Source organism: Ipomoea nil, unplaced genomic scaffold, assembly GCF_001879475.1.
Source record: "Ipomoea nil cultivar Tokyo-kokei standard unplaced genomic scaffold, Asagao_1.1 scaffold3321, whole genome shotgun sequence".
NCBI lineage: Eukaryota > Viridiplantae > Streptophyta > Magnoliopsida > Solanales > Convolvulaceae > Ipomoea > Ipomoea nil.
In genome coordinates this window covers 1736618-1754765 of record NW_017619749.1, presented here as the reverse complement: position 1 = coordinate 1754765, position 18148 = coordinate 1736618, and the positions used below count along the sequence as shown (strand labels likewise).

Here is an 18148-nt window from a genome sequence, read left to right as displayed (position 1 = left end):
CTCGTGATCCTCTCTTTCTCTTTCGTTTTTTCTTTATATATATTATTTTTTACAATATCATGATTTTTTTAATGTCCATGAAAACTCGCAGACACTACCCAATTCAAAAGTATGCACTAAGTAAACATTACCCAGTAACCCTAACCAGCAAAGGACGAGGTAAACCAATCTAGGTTGCCTATATAGCAGATCCGTAAAAGAGCAAGAAGGCCGATAAATCGCTCCATTGAGATTTGAGAGTTAAATTTTGTAGTTACCAAGTTAACAAGCTGACCAACTTGATTGAAATTGTCTCAATATCAAGATTTTTATACTATGACATCTGTCCATGTTCAAGATTTTTAATGATGTCTGGTTAGCTAGTGTCTACTTAAAAGAGTGTTTGGATTCATGCATGTCATCATGTGTATACACATACATACTAATGTCTTTGGAAAAACTATCACAAATCAACTTGCTGATAAGTCTAAATCAGATTAGTCTGGTCTCATAAAATACAAAATCGGGTGTTTGGTGAGTATAAAAGAATAAGAAAAGGGTGGGTATAAAGTGTGGAGTTTGTAGCCAAGCAGAGAGGGTCAAGAGAAAGGGACAAAGGAGAGACTGAGAACTGAGAAGAGACAGACCAAAGAACCTTGTAGCAACCTAACCTAGCTACCCTCCTCGTCCCAATACAATATTTTGATGATTCGATTCCTCCCCTTCTTCCATCTGCCCCTACATTTAATTAAACATGTTTAATTAATTACTTTAATAATCCTTGTAGCAAGGATAATTAAGTTAATTAGAGCAAGCAGTGTGTTGGGGTCTGGTTTTATCCGTATTCTAGTCTGTGTTTTAAGCTGTCTGTCCTAGGAATTCACACATACAAACCATTAAACTAATGTTGTTTATCGGCGGTGGTCATGTGAGGGGTCAATGTGGGTGGTGGGTATCACTTTTTTCGATTTTATAGAATAGAATCTTCCTGGGTTTTCTCTTTCCTTCCCTTTCCCCAAGACATAGTGTATATGGACGGACATATATACCACAACAGTATCTTAGTGATACGCGACCATTATATTGTATTTTAGTACATTGATTTGCGTTACGTTACGGAGTATTATATATCAAAATTGTTAATTTAATTGATATGATGCGCTAAGCTTTCCAAGATCTACTGTAAAAAGTTTATGTTATAATTGTTACAAAAGATATTATGCTTATACATCTAACTATATACAATTAATTGATATCAACTTGCGTCTCAACGTTTGGGTTTTGGACATATTTCCTCCCCTAAAAAATTCAAAGAAACTCTCAAGAATCTTTTGATTGGAACCCTTTCTATAATTAAAATGGATATACTCTAATTTTTAGAAAAAAAATCACAAATGTTATTCTAACATGTAAAGAATTACATGAAATTTTTGAATCACAAGATAATAAACTAGTTTAGGTCGGCCAAAATAAAAAATGTTAGAGTTAATTTTAAAATTTTGTGATTACTGAACTAACTAATTAACCAGCTTGGTTGAATTTTTCATATGTATATACTCCGTGTGTACTATATAACCATCATTGTCCTGCTCATCATTCTTGATTGTGAAGCTTAGCAACTGTCATAAGATGTGTCACACGATCAATCCATTATTGTATTTGTAATAAATGTCTCCAATCACTCAATAATTATACACGTACTAATTCTAACATAGCCATAATTAAGGATAGTTAATTACTATTAAATGTTAGCACTAGTGCAGACATAGAATTCATGATGATGTAATAATGAGTAACACTACACTCTCCTAAATTTACATTCAAATATTCACTTGTTAGCCAATTAAATATAAAAAATATATAATTGCGATTTCGCTATGAGTTATAATCGTTTAGATAAAATCCATCCTGTAACTCTAGTAATTAATTGGCAAAAGATCATAATGAAGTAAACTAGTTTAAGTTGTCTTTAATTGTCTATCTCAAACTAAGAAACTCGATCAATTGACAATTTTCACGAAGAGTCAAATTTTGAAATTTATAGTTACCAAGTCAACTGTCCGACTAACTTGTATTGATTAGAGTTGTCCAGAGTGATAATACACATGATATGTGTATACGTATGTGTAGGTGTTGAGCAGTTGTTCGGAGCCGATCAAATTCAATATCCTGCCCTCGTATCGTAACGCTTACTACTACGTAAATATAAATAAATAAAGTTGTATCTTCATTACTAGTTATACCTTTTTGGTGTAATGATAAGCGTTTGATCCTACAATAGATATTAGAGAAAGGGTCACGAGAATTCCTCCTTCACTAGTAGCTATAACTTTCGACATAGCGGGAAGTATTTGACCCTACACTAGGATTTTTCTCTTAATAAAAAAAGAAGATAATTTCATTTTTGAAATTAAATTACCATGCATATATAGTTAATTGCATACATACATTTCTCTCTCTCTCTCTCTCTCTAAATGTATATATATATATATGTAGGTGCATCTAGATTGATGCATGCAGTGTTGTGTAAGAAGGGGGTGCATGTGGAATATTCCCACGCATAAGTATGCTGTATGTATAACATGATGGAATAGGTAGGGGGGTAGAGAGGGGTGTAGCTATATATGTGCCAACAAATATATGTGAGATGATATGTGCAACAATCCAAAACAAGAATCACGAGAACCCCATATAACACTAAAACAAAACAAAGAAAACATCAAAACATTATAATTAAAGTAAACCCCAAAAACCAAAAAGAAAAAGAAAAAGAGCCCAGTATACATAATAATATTTATATACATATTCAGAGAGAGAGAGAGAGAGAGAGAGGGCCTCTTTTGTTTCTGTCTGTCTCCATGTCAGCCGCTGAACGTGTGCAGACCAGAGGTGAGAGCAGTCTAGTACTGCCGTAAAAGAAGCCCAGCCAAAGGGTGTGTGAACTGTAAACAGGTTGCCTGCCTGCCTGCCTGTATGTATATGTGTATGTATATATATATATAGATAGATATATATGTGTGTGTACATACACTCCAAGAGAGAATAAAAGGGTTACGTTGAGTTGAGTTCATAAAGAAGGTTTAGGAGTCTTCTTCTGAGACTTAAGTGGTATTGGGACTTGAAACTGACACTACTCTGTGTCTTTGCCTTCCTTCTCATCTTAATTTATTTATTTAATTTTCAAGAATATTTATAAATATAATTTTAATCATTATATTATTGTAATTAACCATAATTTGTAGGTATTGGGTTGATTCCTAAGTAAAAATCTTTTATTAGAATATTTTAAAATTTCTATTAAATATTATTGATGCTTTATTATTTATCAAATATAATCATGGATGTCTTAGGAGTACATATATATCATATATTATACAGAGAGTGAAGAAAATAATCAATAGTACCGGGTATAATTTATATTAAAATAATGCACTGTTATATCTGTATAAAAGACACCAGTATTGACATGATAGACTTTCCTTTTATAATATGTAATTTTTTTATTTTATAATAATAACAAAAAAAAATCATTGTTTCAAAAAATGTAAAAGGAAAATCACACCGCTTTCAACCTTCTTGTATATTTAGTCAACTCCAAGTATCTTATATTGTTATATATTGTTCCAATAACCTATCTCTCACATGCTCCGTTTACATGTACCGTTAAAATAAGAAATATTATTGATTTGCATTATACTGACCATCTAAGTTGGTTTATTTCTTTGTAATTCTTTTTCAGTTAGAGTTACAATATGAATTTTACCTAAAGCGTACATTTAAATATTAATTGTGAACTTTTTCATAAATTAAATAAATATATAAATATCTTTTTCAACCAAGATTATGACACAAGGTAATATAATAAAGATTACTAACGTAACCTTGGGGCTTGGCAATGTAGTACAAAGGAAGATTTAATGTTGAAGGGTTTGATGATGATTAACGTAGTAATGAAGGAATTAAGAATTAAAAGGTTTGGCTTAATGAGGAAGCTGGGCGGGAGTTTTAAGAAAGTTTGTTTGTAGGGTAATATAGAACGGACATGCATAAATAAATGGAGAACAACCATGCATAAAAGGTGGAAGAAAACAAAGATGTATTGTGGGAGGGAGAAGGATGTGATGATGATAGATGATTGGGGATGAGGAATTATAGCAGTAAAAAAACAACTTTAATTTCTTTTACAAGAATGATCATGAGTATCCAAGCCATGATCAAAATAATCAGTTAAGGTGTCTTGTTGGAATAATTACTCATCATCATTTTCTTATTGTTTCACTTTAGGGCATGTTATATATGTCCCTACTTCTCCACTCCCAAATCTCTTCCCTTATCACAATTGATTAATCACATAATAATGCCTAACCTTTTTTTAAAAACATATTCTTCTACTCTAATTTATTCCTCTTACACAACCATGTATAATTTAATTTAATTGTAAAATACCATTAATCACATTCATAACGAAACCAACTTTTGCAAATATAATTAAGCCTGCTATATAGTTATTCTTAACTCAATCAACACGCACGGTAATCTAATCAGCATAATGATTAATCTTTTTGTGAACTTGACTAATATAAAATTGAAAAATGTTAAAATTAAGATCTTGAGTTTGAATCTGAGACGGAAATTGTAATCTATTTTAAATAAATTTGTTGAGAAGAGAATATATGTTGGATTGTTGGGGCATAATATGATTAGTGAGTACAACGAAGGGAAAAAAAAGTAGTTATGATTTTTGGTGCAATTCATGCCAACTTTACAAGCCAATAGTTGGAACATCTGAGTCATCCAGGTCAGCAAAAGGGAACCCAATAACCCATCCAATAAGCTAGCCAGCCAGGCAGGCAAGGCTACCTAGCTTCAAGTCTTTAATTTGCTTCTTCCATATCATCTATATATCAAAAACCTACAAATTCATTGCATGATTGATTGATTATACGTACTGCAGATATATACAATGGGTGTGTATATATATGTATGTATATATCTTGATGAATGGAATCTTGCACAGAGGGAGAGGGGGACGGAATGGAAGAGAAAAGAAGAAAATGGAAGAGAAGAGAAGATGTGAAATATCGTCAGCATTAGAACACAGCAGACCGGCAGGCTTTAACAAATCCCTTCACCAACATCGATGCATCATTTTACCTTATTTGTCTGCACACAAACAAAACATACATTATATGAAACACTGTTCTTCATAGTTGTAGCTACTTCATACTAATTAATATTATTAAATAAGAAATTACATCAAAAATATTATTAAACTCAACAAATTAAATTTTAAAAAAAAAATAAATAAAAAAGAACTGATTTAACTAAACAGAATAGGTAAAATGGACCGAGGTAATATAAATTAAAATTTTATAGGTCATACTTGTGTGAGACCATCTCACATATTTTTATTTGTGAGATATGTCGGGTCGGGTCGGTTCAATATGGAAATGTAATGCTTATATTGAAAAATGTAATACTTATGAGTAAAAATGTAGTAATATTTACATTTTCCTTCAAAAGTGTTACACTTTCTCATATAGATAATAAACACTTTATTTCTTATTAGTATTATATTTTTTAGTATAAGTATTATATTTTCATCTTGACTCGACCCGTCTCACAAATAATGATTAATGAGACTGTCTCATATAAATTTTGGTAAAAATTTATATTAGTTTCTGTAACAACTTGCTGAATAATCTCCATTCATTAAAAAAAAAAAAAAACCGGATGAAATTAGCATGTCCATCATCCGAAAATTTAGTTCCCTATGTGAACACACACACACATATACATATAATGGGAAGAGAATAGAGTGGGTGTTGGGTTGGTGCCATTAAACAACAAACGAATACTCCAAATTGGAAAAACATGACATGCACTCGTTTTACGTGAAAATTTCACATTTCCCCATTTCCAATTCTTCCACACACACACCCCTACATACATTATTCATCACAAATTCAATTTTGTGGTACCTCTATACCATCCATGAGTATATTATTATGTGAAACATACTACCAAAATCAAATAAATAATCTTGAAAAGATATTTTATGAATTACCATCCAAAAACAAAAATTATATATAATAACCCAACAACTTAAAGCAATAGATAAACATGCAAGTGCATTTGTAAAACTCAATGTTGTATACAACCAAAAAGTTAGTCAAGAGTTCAAACTCGTGTATGCAAACAACACCTTTAAAAATACAATTTAAAATTCGTTATTATTATTCGATGATGTACACTAGGTAAATGTTACCTTGTGATTCTAGCTAGTAAACTACCACACCAGCCTAATTGTCTAAATTAGCTAGCTAACTGATTCAAAACAAGAAAGACAATAAACTTTGTCTGATTGAATCGAACTTGAAACCTTGCCGGACCACTTGTGTAAGCACCCAATACATTTTTTTTACCCTATATATGGTTATGCTTAATTTGGACATTATGGTGTGTGAGCGCCGAATCACAAAATAAGAAGAGAGAGAGAAAGAAGTGTCACGGGTTTGTCTTGAAAGGCCCTAATTTCACAGTCCTATATAGACAAACAGACACATATTCTCTCTCACTACATAACCGAGGCACCATAACATAAACATATACTGCTGCTACTACTACTACCTAGCCTAACATTAACCCCAATCTCTCTCTCTCTCTGTTTCTCTCACTAAATATAACGCTAAATCATCGCTCTCCGCTCCTCCTTTTCACCATCTTCTCCATATATACATATATGCGGTAGTGCAGTGGTGGAAAAGAATAGCTAGGGTGTTCTTGTTGTTCATCAATGGCGTTGATGCTTGACAATTGCGAAGGAATATTACTATCTCTAGACTCCCACAAATCAGTCCCCGCTCCGTTTCTCACCAAAACGTATCAGCTAGTTGACGACCCCGCCACCGACCATATAGTCTCTTGGGGAGAAGACGACACCACCTTCGTCGTCTGGCGGCCGCCGGAGTTCGCACGTGACCTCCTCCCTAACTATTTCAAGCACAACAACTTCTCCTCCTTCGTCCGCCAGCTCAACACTTACGTAAGTATAGTCTTTCAACTGTGTGGGTTAGTTTCCCTTTCTTTGGGTACGTTAAAGATGGGATTTTTATGAGTTTCTTGATTTTCCGGCGATTAGGGTTTTAGGAAGATAGTGCCTGATAGATGGGAGTTCGCTAACGAGTTCTTCAAGAGAGGGGAGAAGCACTTGCTGTGCGAGATCCACCGGAGAAAGACGGCTCAGCCGCCGCCTCCATCGCCGGTCGGCCACCACCAGCAACACTTCAACTATCCCATCACCAGTTCGCCGCCTTTCTTCCAGTACCCGAGCCGGCTCAGCATTTCGCCGCCGGACTCCGATGAGCAGCTCACAACGCCCTATACTAATAATAATAATACCAAAAATAGCAGTTGGTGTGACTCCCCAATATCTGTCACTTTCTCCGCCGCCAGCGCCGGCGCTGGCGGCGGAGGGTGCTTCGGCGGCGGCTCCGTGACGGCGCTTTCGGAGGATAACGAGCGGCTGAGGAGAAGCAACAATATGCTAATGTCGGAGTTGGCTCATATGAGGAAGCTTTACAATGACATAATTTACTTCGTTCAGAACCATGTGAAGCCTGTAACTCCGAGCAACTCTTACCCTTCCTCTTTGCTCCAACCACCGTCTGCCGCCGCCGCTGCCGCCGCCAACCCAATCATTTCTTCTTCTTCTCCGATGGCCCAAAAGCCTCTGAGTCAACTCATCACCTATCATCATCATCATCAACAACCCACAAACCCTAAACGCCAAGGTGGCAGTCTCATCAATCTCACCTCCCAAACACCACAAATCGTTGAAGTGGCGGCGGCCGGCGAGAGTGATCTGGGAAGAACAAAGCTGTTCGGGGTTCCTCTCCAGTCAAAGAAAAGACTCCACCCAGACAACCAATACCCATCTTCCACACCTCCTTCCTCCATGGAGATCACCAATCACAAAGCTCGAGTACTGGCGTTGGAAAAAGATGACTTGGGCTTGAATCTCAAGCCCCCATCTTCATGTTCGTAGGACTTCCATTAATCCCATTCAAGAAAGATCAAGTTTTTTTTTTTTCTTAGTTTTATTCTCCCTTTTCTTCCATATTTCCCTGAGGAGTCCAAGGAAGAGTCTCTGATGATGAGATGAGACGAATGTTTGATTTCTTTGTGTTTGTGTGTGTAAATATATGACTTTAGTAGTTGCAGTTTATCATCTTCTTCCCTCTTCCTAGCTGCTCCAGCCAAAAATGAAGCTTAATTAAAAAATCCTCAATTTAATCAAAGTTCAAATCTTTTTAAACTTCCCACTACTAGTTCCATGTCACAGACTACATTTGCATTTAATTTCTTCTTCTTCTCCCACTTCCCCCTCATTACCCCATTAGTTTCTGGGTTCTTCGTTTTCTGAAAGCTTCAGTTACATTAATTAATGCACGCATGAAAGATATATCAAGAGAGAGAGATGTGAAATAAAGGTTTTCTGTTTTTCAGTTCAACTGAGTACGTAAATAAAGACTCTGGGCTACAACAGCCTTGTCCATTGGCAACTTCTTGCTCTCTGATCTGAGGTTTCTTTCTTTCTCTTTTTTCTCTCTCTGATCAAATGCATTTAATGGATTATACGTACCAAAATGGCTGCTAGCTTCCATCTCCACCAAAAACATTATACGACGTATGTAGTACGTGCTGCTGTTAATTAGTCTCCCACTCGTACACATTTTGAAATCATGAAAAAAGTGAGACAAAAGCAGCGCAGCTGATCTGACTGACAATTTTTTTTTCTTTTCTTTCTTTCATACGAATAATAAAATAATTGTTTGTTTGGTGATGAGTATATGTAAAGATAGTAATTCGGAGGTAATTATTAAGATAATAATCGCAATTATTAACGCCAAGAAAGTAAAGTATGATAGATTTAGGAAAAGAAAAGGTATGATTATGTCTTGTTTGATTGAGATGGAGTTTTATAAGATATCTCCATTTCTAGTTTAATGTGAGCGTACGTGGTCGGTCACGACACACACCCGGAAACAAACAGGAAGATGAGAACAAAATCATGCCCAGATCGAAACTGTAAATATATAGAGAGAGAGAGGTGCTATATATATATATATATATATATATATATATATATATATATATATATATATATATATATATATATATATATATATATATATATATATATATATATATAGAAGATTGGGTTTTTCGATATGATGATGTTGAAACAACGTTAGGGGAAAATGACTAAAATGAGGGTTGTAACGTTTCTATCAAGGCTTCTATACTTCTTCTGAAGAACAGAAAACCTTTGCCTTTTCCCACTTTAAGTATCTGATATATCTCTCCCCTCATTAGTCACTGTTTGGAATTTTTATTATTTGTTTTTATATCTTCTCTCTCTATGATAGTGATGAGTGGTGGATACTGGATAGATGGTGTTTTTGACTGGTTGGTAAAAATCTTGAAAATCCCATCTTTTTTTCTTTCTTTCTACTTTGCTTCATCTTTTGTCCAACCCTTACAATCCCACTAACTTATATTCCATCCATGCCAGCAGTACTACTAAAGTTTGACAAATTTATTTATTTTCACCATATTTTCTAATACTTGAAGACCCTTATCCTAAAAACTAGTTTTTGGTGTTGTGAAAAAACAAAAAAAAACAAAAAAAACAAAAAAAACAAAAAACAAAAAAAAAAACAAAAAAAAAAAAAACTAGTTTTTGGTATTGGATATTGCCTAAACCTTCCTTTTGTCTTTTCCGGATCATGGCACGTGAGGCACTTACTATATAGTAGACCGATCAAAGGATATATATTGAGAAGTGTTAGAAAATAGAAATTCCATTTTCATGACATATATTCACTATTTTACCAAATTAAATTTGTAATCACTAATAAGTAATAAGAGATGTATGTTAAATTCTTACGTTAATGGTAAGTATAAAATAACAAATATATAGCCTGTTTGGTAAAATGGTTGTTAGCTGATAGCTGATTATGTTAATTAGAGGGTATAAATAGTTGATAACATTAGTTGTTTGTAGAAAAGTGTTTGGTAAATTAGTTGTTAGCTGATAGCTGTTTGGTATAAATTCTTTTCTCAAAAAGCTAATTGAAAAAGTTACTTCGAGTAGCTTTTTGAATTTTAGCATTTTGGAGGCAAAAAACTAATTAACCAAACATTTATATTGATATTTTAACTAAATCAAACAATTAATAATTATCAAATAAGCTAAAATTGACATATAGGCCAATTTTTTACCAAACAGGGCCATAGTATATTTTCTTTATGATTAATGACAGCTTAATTAGATTTGAAATCTATATGTTACATACATAGAATATAAGGTAGAATATGAATATGATTGCGGTAGAATGAAAAAAAAAAGTGTTTATTATTAAATATTAAATGTATTAAAGAGTTCGAGTACAAAGTTCTAAATATACAGTGAGCTCGAGGGGCGTGATCGAAAATAAGAATCAGATCTCCTAACTAGCTGGTGGGGATTTCTATTTATAGTAGTGGAGAAGGAGCACACTGTCGAAATCTCTTACACCAAAAGGCTGTGCATAAGGAATCTGCCCACTTTGGACATAATTTCAACACTGCCGCCACCGAAGTTCGAACCTTGATCTCTTACCTCAAATACTGCCCACTAAACTATTGAGCTAAACCCGTGCGGGTCACTGTCGAAATCTCACATATAGGTCTAACGTGACAGCGAGTGGCTAGTAGCTAAGTCAATCATGACACATGTCGAATATTAATGCGATATCTAGAACATTAACAACAAAATTGTCTTCTTCCCCTATTCCCTACTGGGAATGAAGCACCCATATCGAGTTAATCTTACTGTATAATTAACATCATCAATCAACTTATTTTAATTAAGACAATACGTATAACTTAAAATAAAATAGTCGTAGACTCAAACCGTGTACACTTTATACATATCTATCGTTGAATACATACTTGAATAAAGAATAGGTTTGACGTAGGTCTCAAAGTAGAATTGAAGGGGGGTATGATATTTGGGGAATGGGTTGAAAAGAAGAAAGAAAAGGGGAAATACGATAAAGAAGCTTTAAGCCAGTTTGCTTAACAGCCGTATTGGAGAATGACACCAGCTTTGGAAGTAGAGAAAGCAACAAAAGGAGAAGAAGAAGAAGAAGAAATATTACTGGTTTGGTATATGGTGAGACCACTGTCAATACAAATTAAATTACTCCATTTTTGCTTCGTTTAGTCTTTTGATTGCACCTTTTTCTTGACATTTTCTTGGAATCTAGCCTTGATAGTATAAACTCCTTTATTGACAATGCAAAAACTTTCACAGTACTTCTGATCTGTAATAAAATACATGTAGTTGTGGCTTTTAATTTCTTGGAAAGTTTTTTTTTTTTTTTTTTTGGGTGGTGAAAATTTGTGCAATCATTTTGAGTTGTGCTTCCAAGATTTTTTTAATGTTTTTTTTTTGGGGGCACTTTTATGGTTAATAATTGTGTGGAGAAGGTTGTGGTTATAATTATGACCTGTGATCTAGGATAAATTGATTTCAAGATTGCTTAGCTTCTGGAATCAATCTTGATTTCAATGGGGATCTTGGAAAGATCTGGGCAATGTCGTAATCAATGCAGATCTTCAAAGCAAATTGATTAGGTTGCTTTGACTTCTTCATGTGTGTGAGTAATCACTAATCAATCTTTGGATATATTGTTGTTAATTATGGAAGAAAGAGATTTGGTCCATTTGGAGATCAATCAGGCATGAGAGACAGTATGGGAAAATGACCTTCCAAGAATGACATGTTAAGTTATCATTTAATGGAGGAACAAATAAAACTACATCAATCGTGGCAAGATCAATGTTATATATATATATATATATATACACACACACACACAAGTACACAGAGAGAGAATGAGATCCAGCCCAAACTATTCCAGTTTGCCACAGATTCTTGGGCTGGGGTTTACTGTATTTACTTTCTCTACATTTTATATAGCTATTTTTTGTTCATATTTTGATTAGTTTGGGCTTGCATTGTAACACCTGAGAGAGTCTACTTAGCATCATTGAGACATTAAGCTACAAAATTTTGATATAGAAGCATCATGTTTATGAAACAACATACACATTTTAATTTTCACAAACTAAAGTCAAGGAGCAATAATACACATGATACAACACTATTCATCGATTCAATTACATACAGATTCAATTTTTGACGGCTTGCAGAATGTTACAAAATACCATGTACCTTTGAATACAGCGATGGATGAAGCAGATACGAAACTGTATAACGCTTCGAGTGTCGAAGTGGATCCCAGCCGTATGTACACTGTCCATAAATACCATTAACCTGCGAGTATACAAGCAAGAAACACAAATAAATAGAGCACGCGGTCTCAGATTGGAAGAAAGTTGAACCATCAAAACACTGGCTTAAAGACGTTACCTGACAACTGAACCTCCACATGACAGAATGAAGGGTACCTTCATGTGACTAAAATGCAGGGCATGTAAAACAGCCACTCAAGGAGCCCATTCTGCGTGTTGGGCGGAAGGATAAGGCTTTGCGGGAGGAGGCTCTTGTAACTTCATGACCCTGGGTAGTTACCATTGAGCTTCTCATCTCTTCCGCTTTTTTCTGGGAAGTTCTTAATTTGTTCATAATCTTAGTCATGGATGATGATCTCTTTTTCTCGAGTTTCATCTGACATTTGTAAAGTTGTTTAGCATTAATTGTATATACAATTGCATTTCAATATTGTATTGTATATGCTAGCATTTCCTTAGAGACTCAACTAATACTATATCCATGACTCCATGAGTAGGGTGAATGGGAAATTAGTGGTATAACACACTTTTCAAAAATTATAAAAGTTTAATATCATAATGAAGTAATCAAGTAGACAACCTCAAGTTTTCGGATTGCTGCCTCAGCTTTTGCCTTTTGCAAGTTCTCCCAAGCAGTTATTCTGGCTTCTTCCCTCTTGATCCTGAAATACATACAATTTCAACCCATCTTAACTGACCAGCTTATTTTTATAACCTTAAAAATTTCTAACAATGGGCAGAGTACAAAGTTAAAAATGACTAAGACATTACCATTCTACACTTACTTGGAAGCAGATTTTGTTTCTGAAATTTCCCGGCCAGCAGAATGCATCTCCGTGGCTTGAGTTTTCCAGTTATCAATATTTTCCAGGCTGCTCCCAGGGATTCGAGCCCTATGTTTCTTTGACCACCTTGTCATGGTGACCCGTTCATCAACCGCCACATCCTTGACTTCTGCTCTAGAGGGATGGAAACTCTGCACTTCCACAAATGGTACAATAGAGGGCGTCGAAGAAGAGAATGATGAGCGTCTCCTTGGAGATGAGTGGGGACTAGCCTCAGGGCTCATTTGAGTTGCCATATCCCGCCTTGAAACAACACGAGATACATTGGCAGCTGCATCTTTGTCACTTCTGCTCTCATCATCTATACATCCAAATACCAATTATAATGTTACCAAAATCTTATCACAAGTCAGAAGCAAATGATAGAATCCACATTCACAATTCTTAAGAGTCTAAAGACCAAAGAAGTGGTAATGAGCAAAGGAAATAAATAGAAGTGAAAATGAATTCCAAATGAATGGAATTCCCCATACACCAACTATCTAAACTTCTACCTTGGGGAGCAATCATTGAGGATAAGCTCAGAAGTTCAGAACATCCATGGATGCTAATAGACCTTGCCATGCATGGCTCTGAGCATGCAACATAGTTTCCATTGGCATCATGGCCTCCATCATGAATTGATAAACCATCGGTTTTCATCACCCTTGTAGAAAAAGGAGAATTTGCTATACTTTTTCCTCTAGAGACAGGCACTGCTGGAGAATATAACGAGTAGTATGCAGCCCCGGGGGGGCCAAGTGGCCCACTCTTGGATTTGCGCTGCTTCTGTGGCTGCTGCAATGAAGTCTTCGTTGCACCATCTCCTGATACTGGACTAAAGATCCATCTCTCTGCATCTTCCCATTTCGAAGGTAAGTTCCTTCCATTATTAAAAGGCAGCAACAAAGTATTGCATTTACTCCTATTTGCACTTGTATGTGACGACACACGCTCTGAAGTCCAGCCTTTCTGAATCCCTGCACTGGAATGGCGGTAATTTGGAGTTCCAGGGCTCGGAAATGCACCAGAATGGCCAGTGATAGATTCTTTCTTCATGACTCCAAATCGCGGTGAAGATGAAATTGTGGCATTGATCACAGAGTTTTTCAGATCTAATGAAGCCAGGCTTTGCCTATCTGATTTGTTCAATACAGCTTCAGATCTATACCTGCTTTCTTGGCATTCTATTCAGTTAAAAAGTAGAGAAAAAGTCAACTAAAGATCCCAAATATGTATATTGAATTGTTCTATTCCTTTTATACAAGTGGGAGAACCTTTAAGAGCTTGAGAGAAGGATCTTCTTGAAGAACCAAAAGCCAGATATTCATCCTCTGTATCAGCTTCCTTGCTGTCTGCTTTTTGAACTGAAACACAACAGGGGTTGTGAATAAAACAACTTTTGAGTAGACATATCTTTGTTAGTTACTTATTTCTTTCATCAAAGCTTAAGAATCAGAGGACGAAAGACTACCTTTCACTTTTCCTTTTTTGCCAAAGTGATTATTCTTGGATACAACTGGTTTGTTTGGATCTGGAGCTGGATCACATGAAGCCTCACGGATTTCATGTGCTGTCAAATGCTGATTCAAATCAAATTTTCAAAGCCAATTAGATTCCAGTCACGGTGAAGATTTTAGGCACCGCAATTACTATCAGAAAAAAAAAAAAAAAACAACAACAAAAACGAAAACCAGTTTAGTCTTACTCGTTCAATCATTTTCTCTCATTACGCAAAAGCATAAAAACACATACATACATTATCGTCATATATCGCATAAAATTTCAACCGCAGTGTGGAGAGAGATTGCAGAAACGTAGACGAAAGACGAACATATTATAACATAATACGGACTGATAATTAAGACGGTGAAATGAGATTACCGATTGAGGAGGATTGTGGAAGCAGGAGTCGTCGGAGGCGAAGGAGCAGCGTTCCGCGCTGCCGGAAGCGGAGGAGAAGAGACTGAAGCTGGAGTCGGCTGTGAAGATAACAGAATCCGGACTGACGTCCCGCGGTCTGAAGCCGGACCGGTGATCCTGAAACCCTAGCTCCGGCATTGCTAATTTGCCTTCACTTCCAGCTCAAAGAGAGAGTAATGATGCGGTTACTGCGAGTTCTTCTTCCTTTTTCAACTTCCTGCAGGGTTTTATTGTACATTTGTACGTACAATGCCCAAAAAGTGTCAGGTCTTTTGGGACAACTATGGCCTATGGGGGAGCGTGGCCATTGTTAAATCATATGATGTTCTGTCCTTCCGTCCTTCGTCACTATCTAGGATTCGCTTCCATTTGACTGATATTATTACCTGTACTCCTCATTTCTCCTACCATTATTTTATGCTCTATTTTCTTTTTGTGTGGTTAGAGCATCCACAATGGTTTGGGAGAATGGGGAGAGAATGTAAGAGTAATTAGGAAAGAGAAGATGAAAGGGGAGAAAGAAAAAGAAAACAAAAATAAATTAAAATTGATTTTTGAAAAAAAAAATATAAAAGTATTAGTGTCATGCGCGCCTGACGCGCCCGTATGGGCAGGTGCTGTGCGCGCACAGCACCTTTTCTTCTTCATTTTGTCTTCCTGACAATATTTTTAAATTAGCAAGAGGAATTCTTCCCCAAATAAATCTTCCCTACATTAGCTTTGAACTCAAACAAGGAGATTTAATCTGACATGCTCCCCACATTCTCCCCTTAGTGTGGATGCTCTTAGTAACATCAGTTCGAGCCTCAGTGAGATAGTATTGACTCTTTGTGTTTTAACATGTTGAGAAAGTATAAAAAAACACCAAGTTCAAGGTGTGTATTAGATAAATTATAAATCATATTAAAAAATGTGTTAATGACCTGGTCTAGTGGTCCTCTTGTATAAAAGGTTATGAATTTGACTTTTTGTGGTTCAATAAGTTCCTGCCTCAGAAAGTAGTTATGAACAGAGTTCATAAAACTTATAATTATAATGTTTTTTAATATTGAACATGAATTTTGGTCTATGACCCGTACAAAATGTTAGTATAACAATAATAACATTGAATCGTGGGTGTATCATTTTATTACAGTGGCATTCCTACTTTGCTGCCACTTTGCAATAGTTAAATTGGAAATTGAAGTACAGACCCCCCACGTGAGTTGATAGGCAAAGCCCAAAAGAGAAGTTGGAGCGTCATGATAACATGATTTATGCCGCCCAAACCGGTCATCTGATATTTGCAGAACAGAAACCGTTCATGCAACAACGTGGACATCTGATCCCAAAGGATAAGCGGAGTAAATAGATTATAATGCTGGTATAAAAAATTATAAATTTGATTTTTATTAACATTTTTTTAATGGAATAAGGTTCAAATTGGCTACTGAACGTAACTTGAAAGTGCAATTAGGTCACTAAACGAGAAAAAAAGTGCAATTAGGCCACTGAACACTCCAAAAATGTGCAATTTCACCTGATAGCAGGTTACCCTCAATTTTAGCAGGTTATCTGCTTACGTGGCAGCTGAGTTGGCATTTTTAATAAATTTTAATTAATTTTTAATAAATTTTAATAATAAATTTTTATTAAAAATTTTTTTTAAAAAATAAAAACGACTTTATTTTATGTTTTATTTAATTTTTTCCAATTTTTTATAAAATTTATTATTAAAATTAATTATTAAAAATTATTAAAAATGCCAACTAAGCTGCCACGTAAGCAGGTAACCTGCTAAAATTGATGGTAACCTGCTATCCGGTAAAATTGCATACGTTTGGAGAGTTCAGTGGCCTAATTGCACTTTTTTTTTCGTTCAGTGGCCTAATTGCATTTTCAGGTTACGTTCAGTGGCCAATTTGAACCTTATTCCTTTTTTAATTGAATCCGTTGTTACATAGAAGTCTTTATAGTGTAATTTATGAACTATTACACATATATGGTATTTATTATACACATACTTTTAGATAAAGACTCTGTGTTTTTTTTTTTTAGGGAAAATCAACGATTTGGTCCCTCAATTGTTAGCGAAATATCAATGTAGTCCCTTAATCGCGAAATCATCGATTTAGTCCCTGGAAATAACTGTTTTTAGTTGATTTGGCCCCTCCGACCGTTCCCCGTTGAAAATCCGGCGAGAGCTCCGATTTGCCATGGGCAATTTGGTCTTTTCACCCCATATTCTTCATCCGATGCATGAATAGTGTCATGATGATCAAAACCCAGACACCGGCATTGCTCCAGCCACCGGGAATGAGATGCAATTCCGGTCCTTCAAATGCTGCAATCCAATGCCCAACTGCAACCCCAGCACAGAATAACAGCTTCTGAAAATTAGGAAGGTTAATATCCCACTTGGGATCGTGCTCTCTTGGGAAGAAATCACCATATAGACGCTTCCGAACACTCACATTGAAGAAAAAGAAGTAATGGTATACGAAAAAGAACACGAATGGCCATCCTTCGAGAAATCCATTGAAGTGAGCATATGGGATTAATGTCAGCCAAGTAAATGTCGAAGTAACAATGGCAAGTTGCTCAAACACATTGGCATCACCGCGCAAATGTTTGTTAAGGCAATAAAACCCGTATGCTGCAATCCCAATCGCCGCCATCCATGGCCAGAACAGCCAACTCCAGCTAAAATACATCCAGAAGAATGGATTGAACACTACATTGACAATCCACTTAGGCACTGCAATTGCAATTGCAATCACCACAGACCACTTGCACAAGTCCAAGGGGGGTTAGCTGAGAAAAGCTTGATTTTATCAATTCTGCAGAGAGATTTTTCAGGCTTTCCAGGAACAAGGTCAGCTGAGAAAAGTTTGATTTTATCAATTGCACAGAGTGATTTCTCAGGCTATTCAAGAACAGGGTCAGCTCAGAAATGTTTGATTTTATCAATTCCACCGAGAGATTTCTCAGGCTATTCCTGAACATGATCCCATCATCAGTCTTTGCAGTTGAGTGTGAACCGGAGCATTTCAATGGCAGTAAAGAAACACGTTCAG

The 18148-nt window shown here is 35.6% G+C and overlaps 2 protein-coding genes across 3 annotated transcripts; one reads left to right on the top strand and one right to left on the bottom strand.

Moving 5' to 3' along the window:
- Positions 1–869: 869 nt before the first annotated feature.
- LOC109170013 lies at positions 870–15441 on the bottom strand. 2 transcript variants are annotated; one of them, XM_019318931.1, is made up of 8 exons: positions 15054–15441; positions 14644–14752; positions 14447–14536; positions 13685–14356; positions 13131–13491; positions 12926–13007; positions 12464–12721; positions 870–880 (listed from the first exon to the last, which is right to left on the bottom strand). In XM_019318931.1, the coding sequence occupies exons 1-7, from the start codon at positions 15228–15230 to the stop codon at positions 12512–12514; spliced, it is 1701 nt and encodes a 566-aa protein (XP_019174476.1). In that variant the 5' UTR covers positions 15231–15441; the 3' UTR covers positions 870–880; positions 12464–12511. The 2 variants fall into 2 exon arrangements, with proteins under 2 accessions (XP_019174476.1, XP_019174475.1); XM_019318930.1 differs by lacking the exon at positions 870–880 and adding an exon at positions 12081–12367 and having other exon boundaries at positions 15054–15440.
- LOC109170014 (heat stress transcription factor B-4-like) lies at positions 6737–8212 on the top strand. Its single transcript, XM_019318932.1, has 2 exons — positions 6737–7024; positions 7121–8212. Exons 1-2 carry the CDS (start codon positions 6776–6778, stop codon positions 8024–8026), a joined length of 1155 nt encoding a protein of 384 aa, XP_019174477.1. The 5' UTR covers positions 6737–6775; the 3' UTR covers positions 8027–8212.
- Positions 15442–18148: the final 2707 nt, after the last annotated feature.

What these genes read in the sequence shown, in the direction of transcription:
- LOC109170013 (XM_019318931.1), bottom strand. Translation starts at nt 15,230, where the DNA reads ATGCCGGAGCTAGGGTTTCAGGATCACCGGTCCGGCTTCAGACCGCGG. An exon ending in TCCACAATCCTCCTCAATCG is followed by an intron (nt 14,753 to 15,053) that starts GTAATCTCATTT and finishes GATTTGAATCAG; the next exon opens with CATTTGACAGCACATGAAAT. An exon ending in CTCAATGATTGCTCCCCAAG is followed by an intron (nt 13,492 to 13,684) that starts GTAGAAGTTTAG and finishes TTGGATGTATAG; the next exon opens with ATGATGAGAGCAGAAGTGAC.
- LOC109170014 (XM_019318932.1), top strand. Translation starts at nt 6,776, where the DNA reads ATGGCGTTGATGCTTGACAATTGCGAAGGAATATTACTATCTCTAGAC. An exon ending in TCCGCCAGCTCAACACTTAC is followed by an intron (nt 7,025 to 7,120) that starts GTAAGTATAGTC and finishes TCCGGCGATTAG; the next exon opens with GGTTTTAGGAAGATAGTGCC.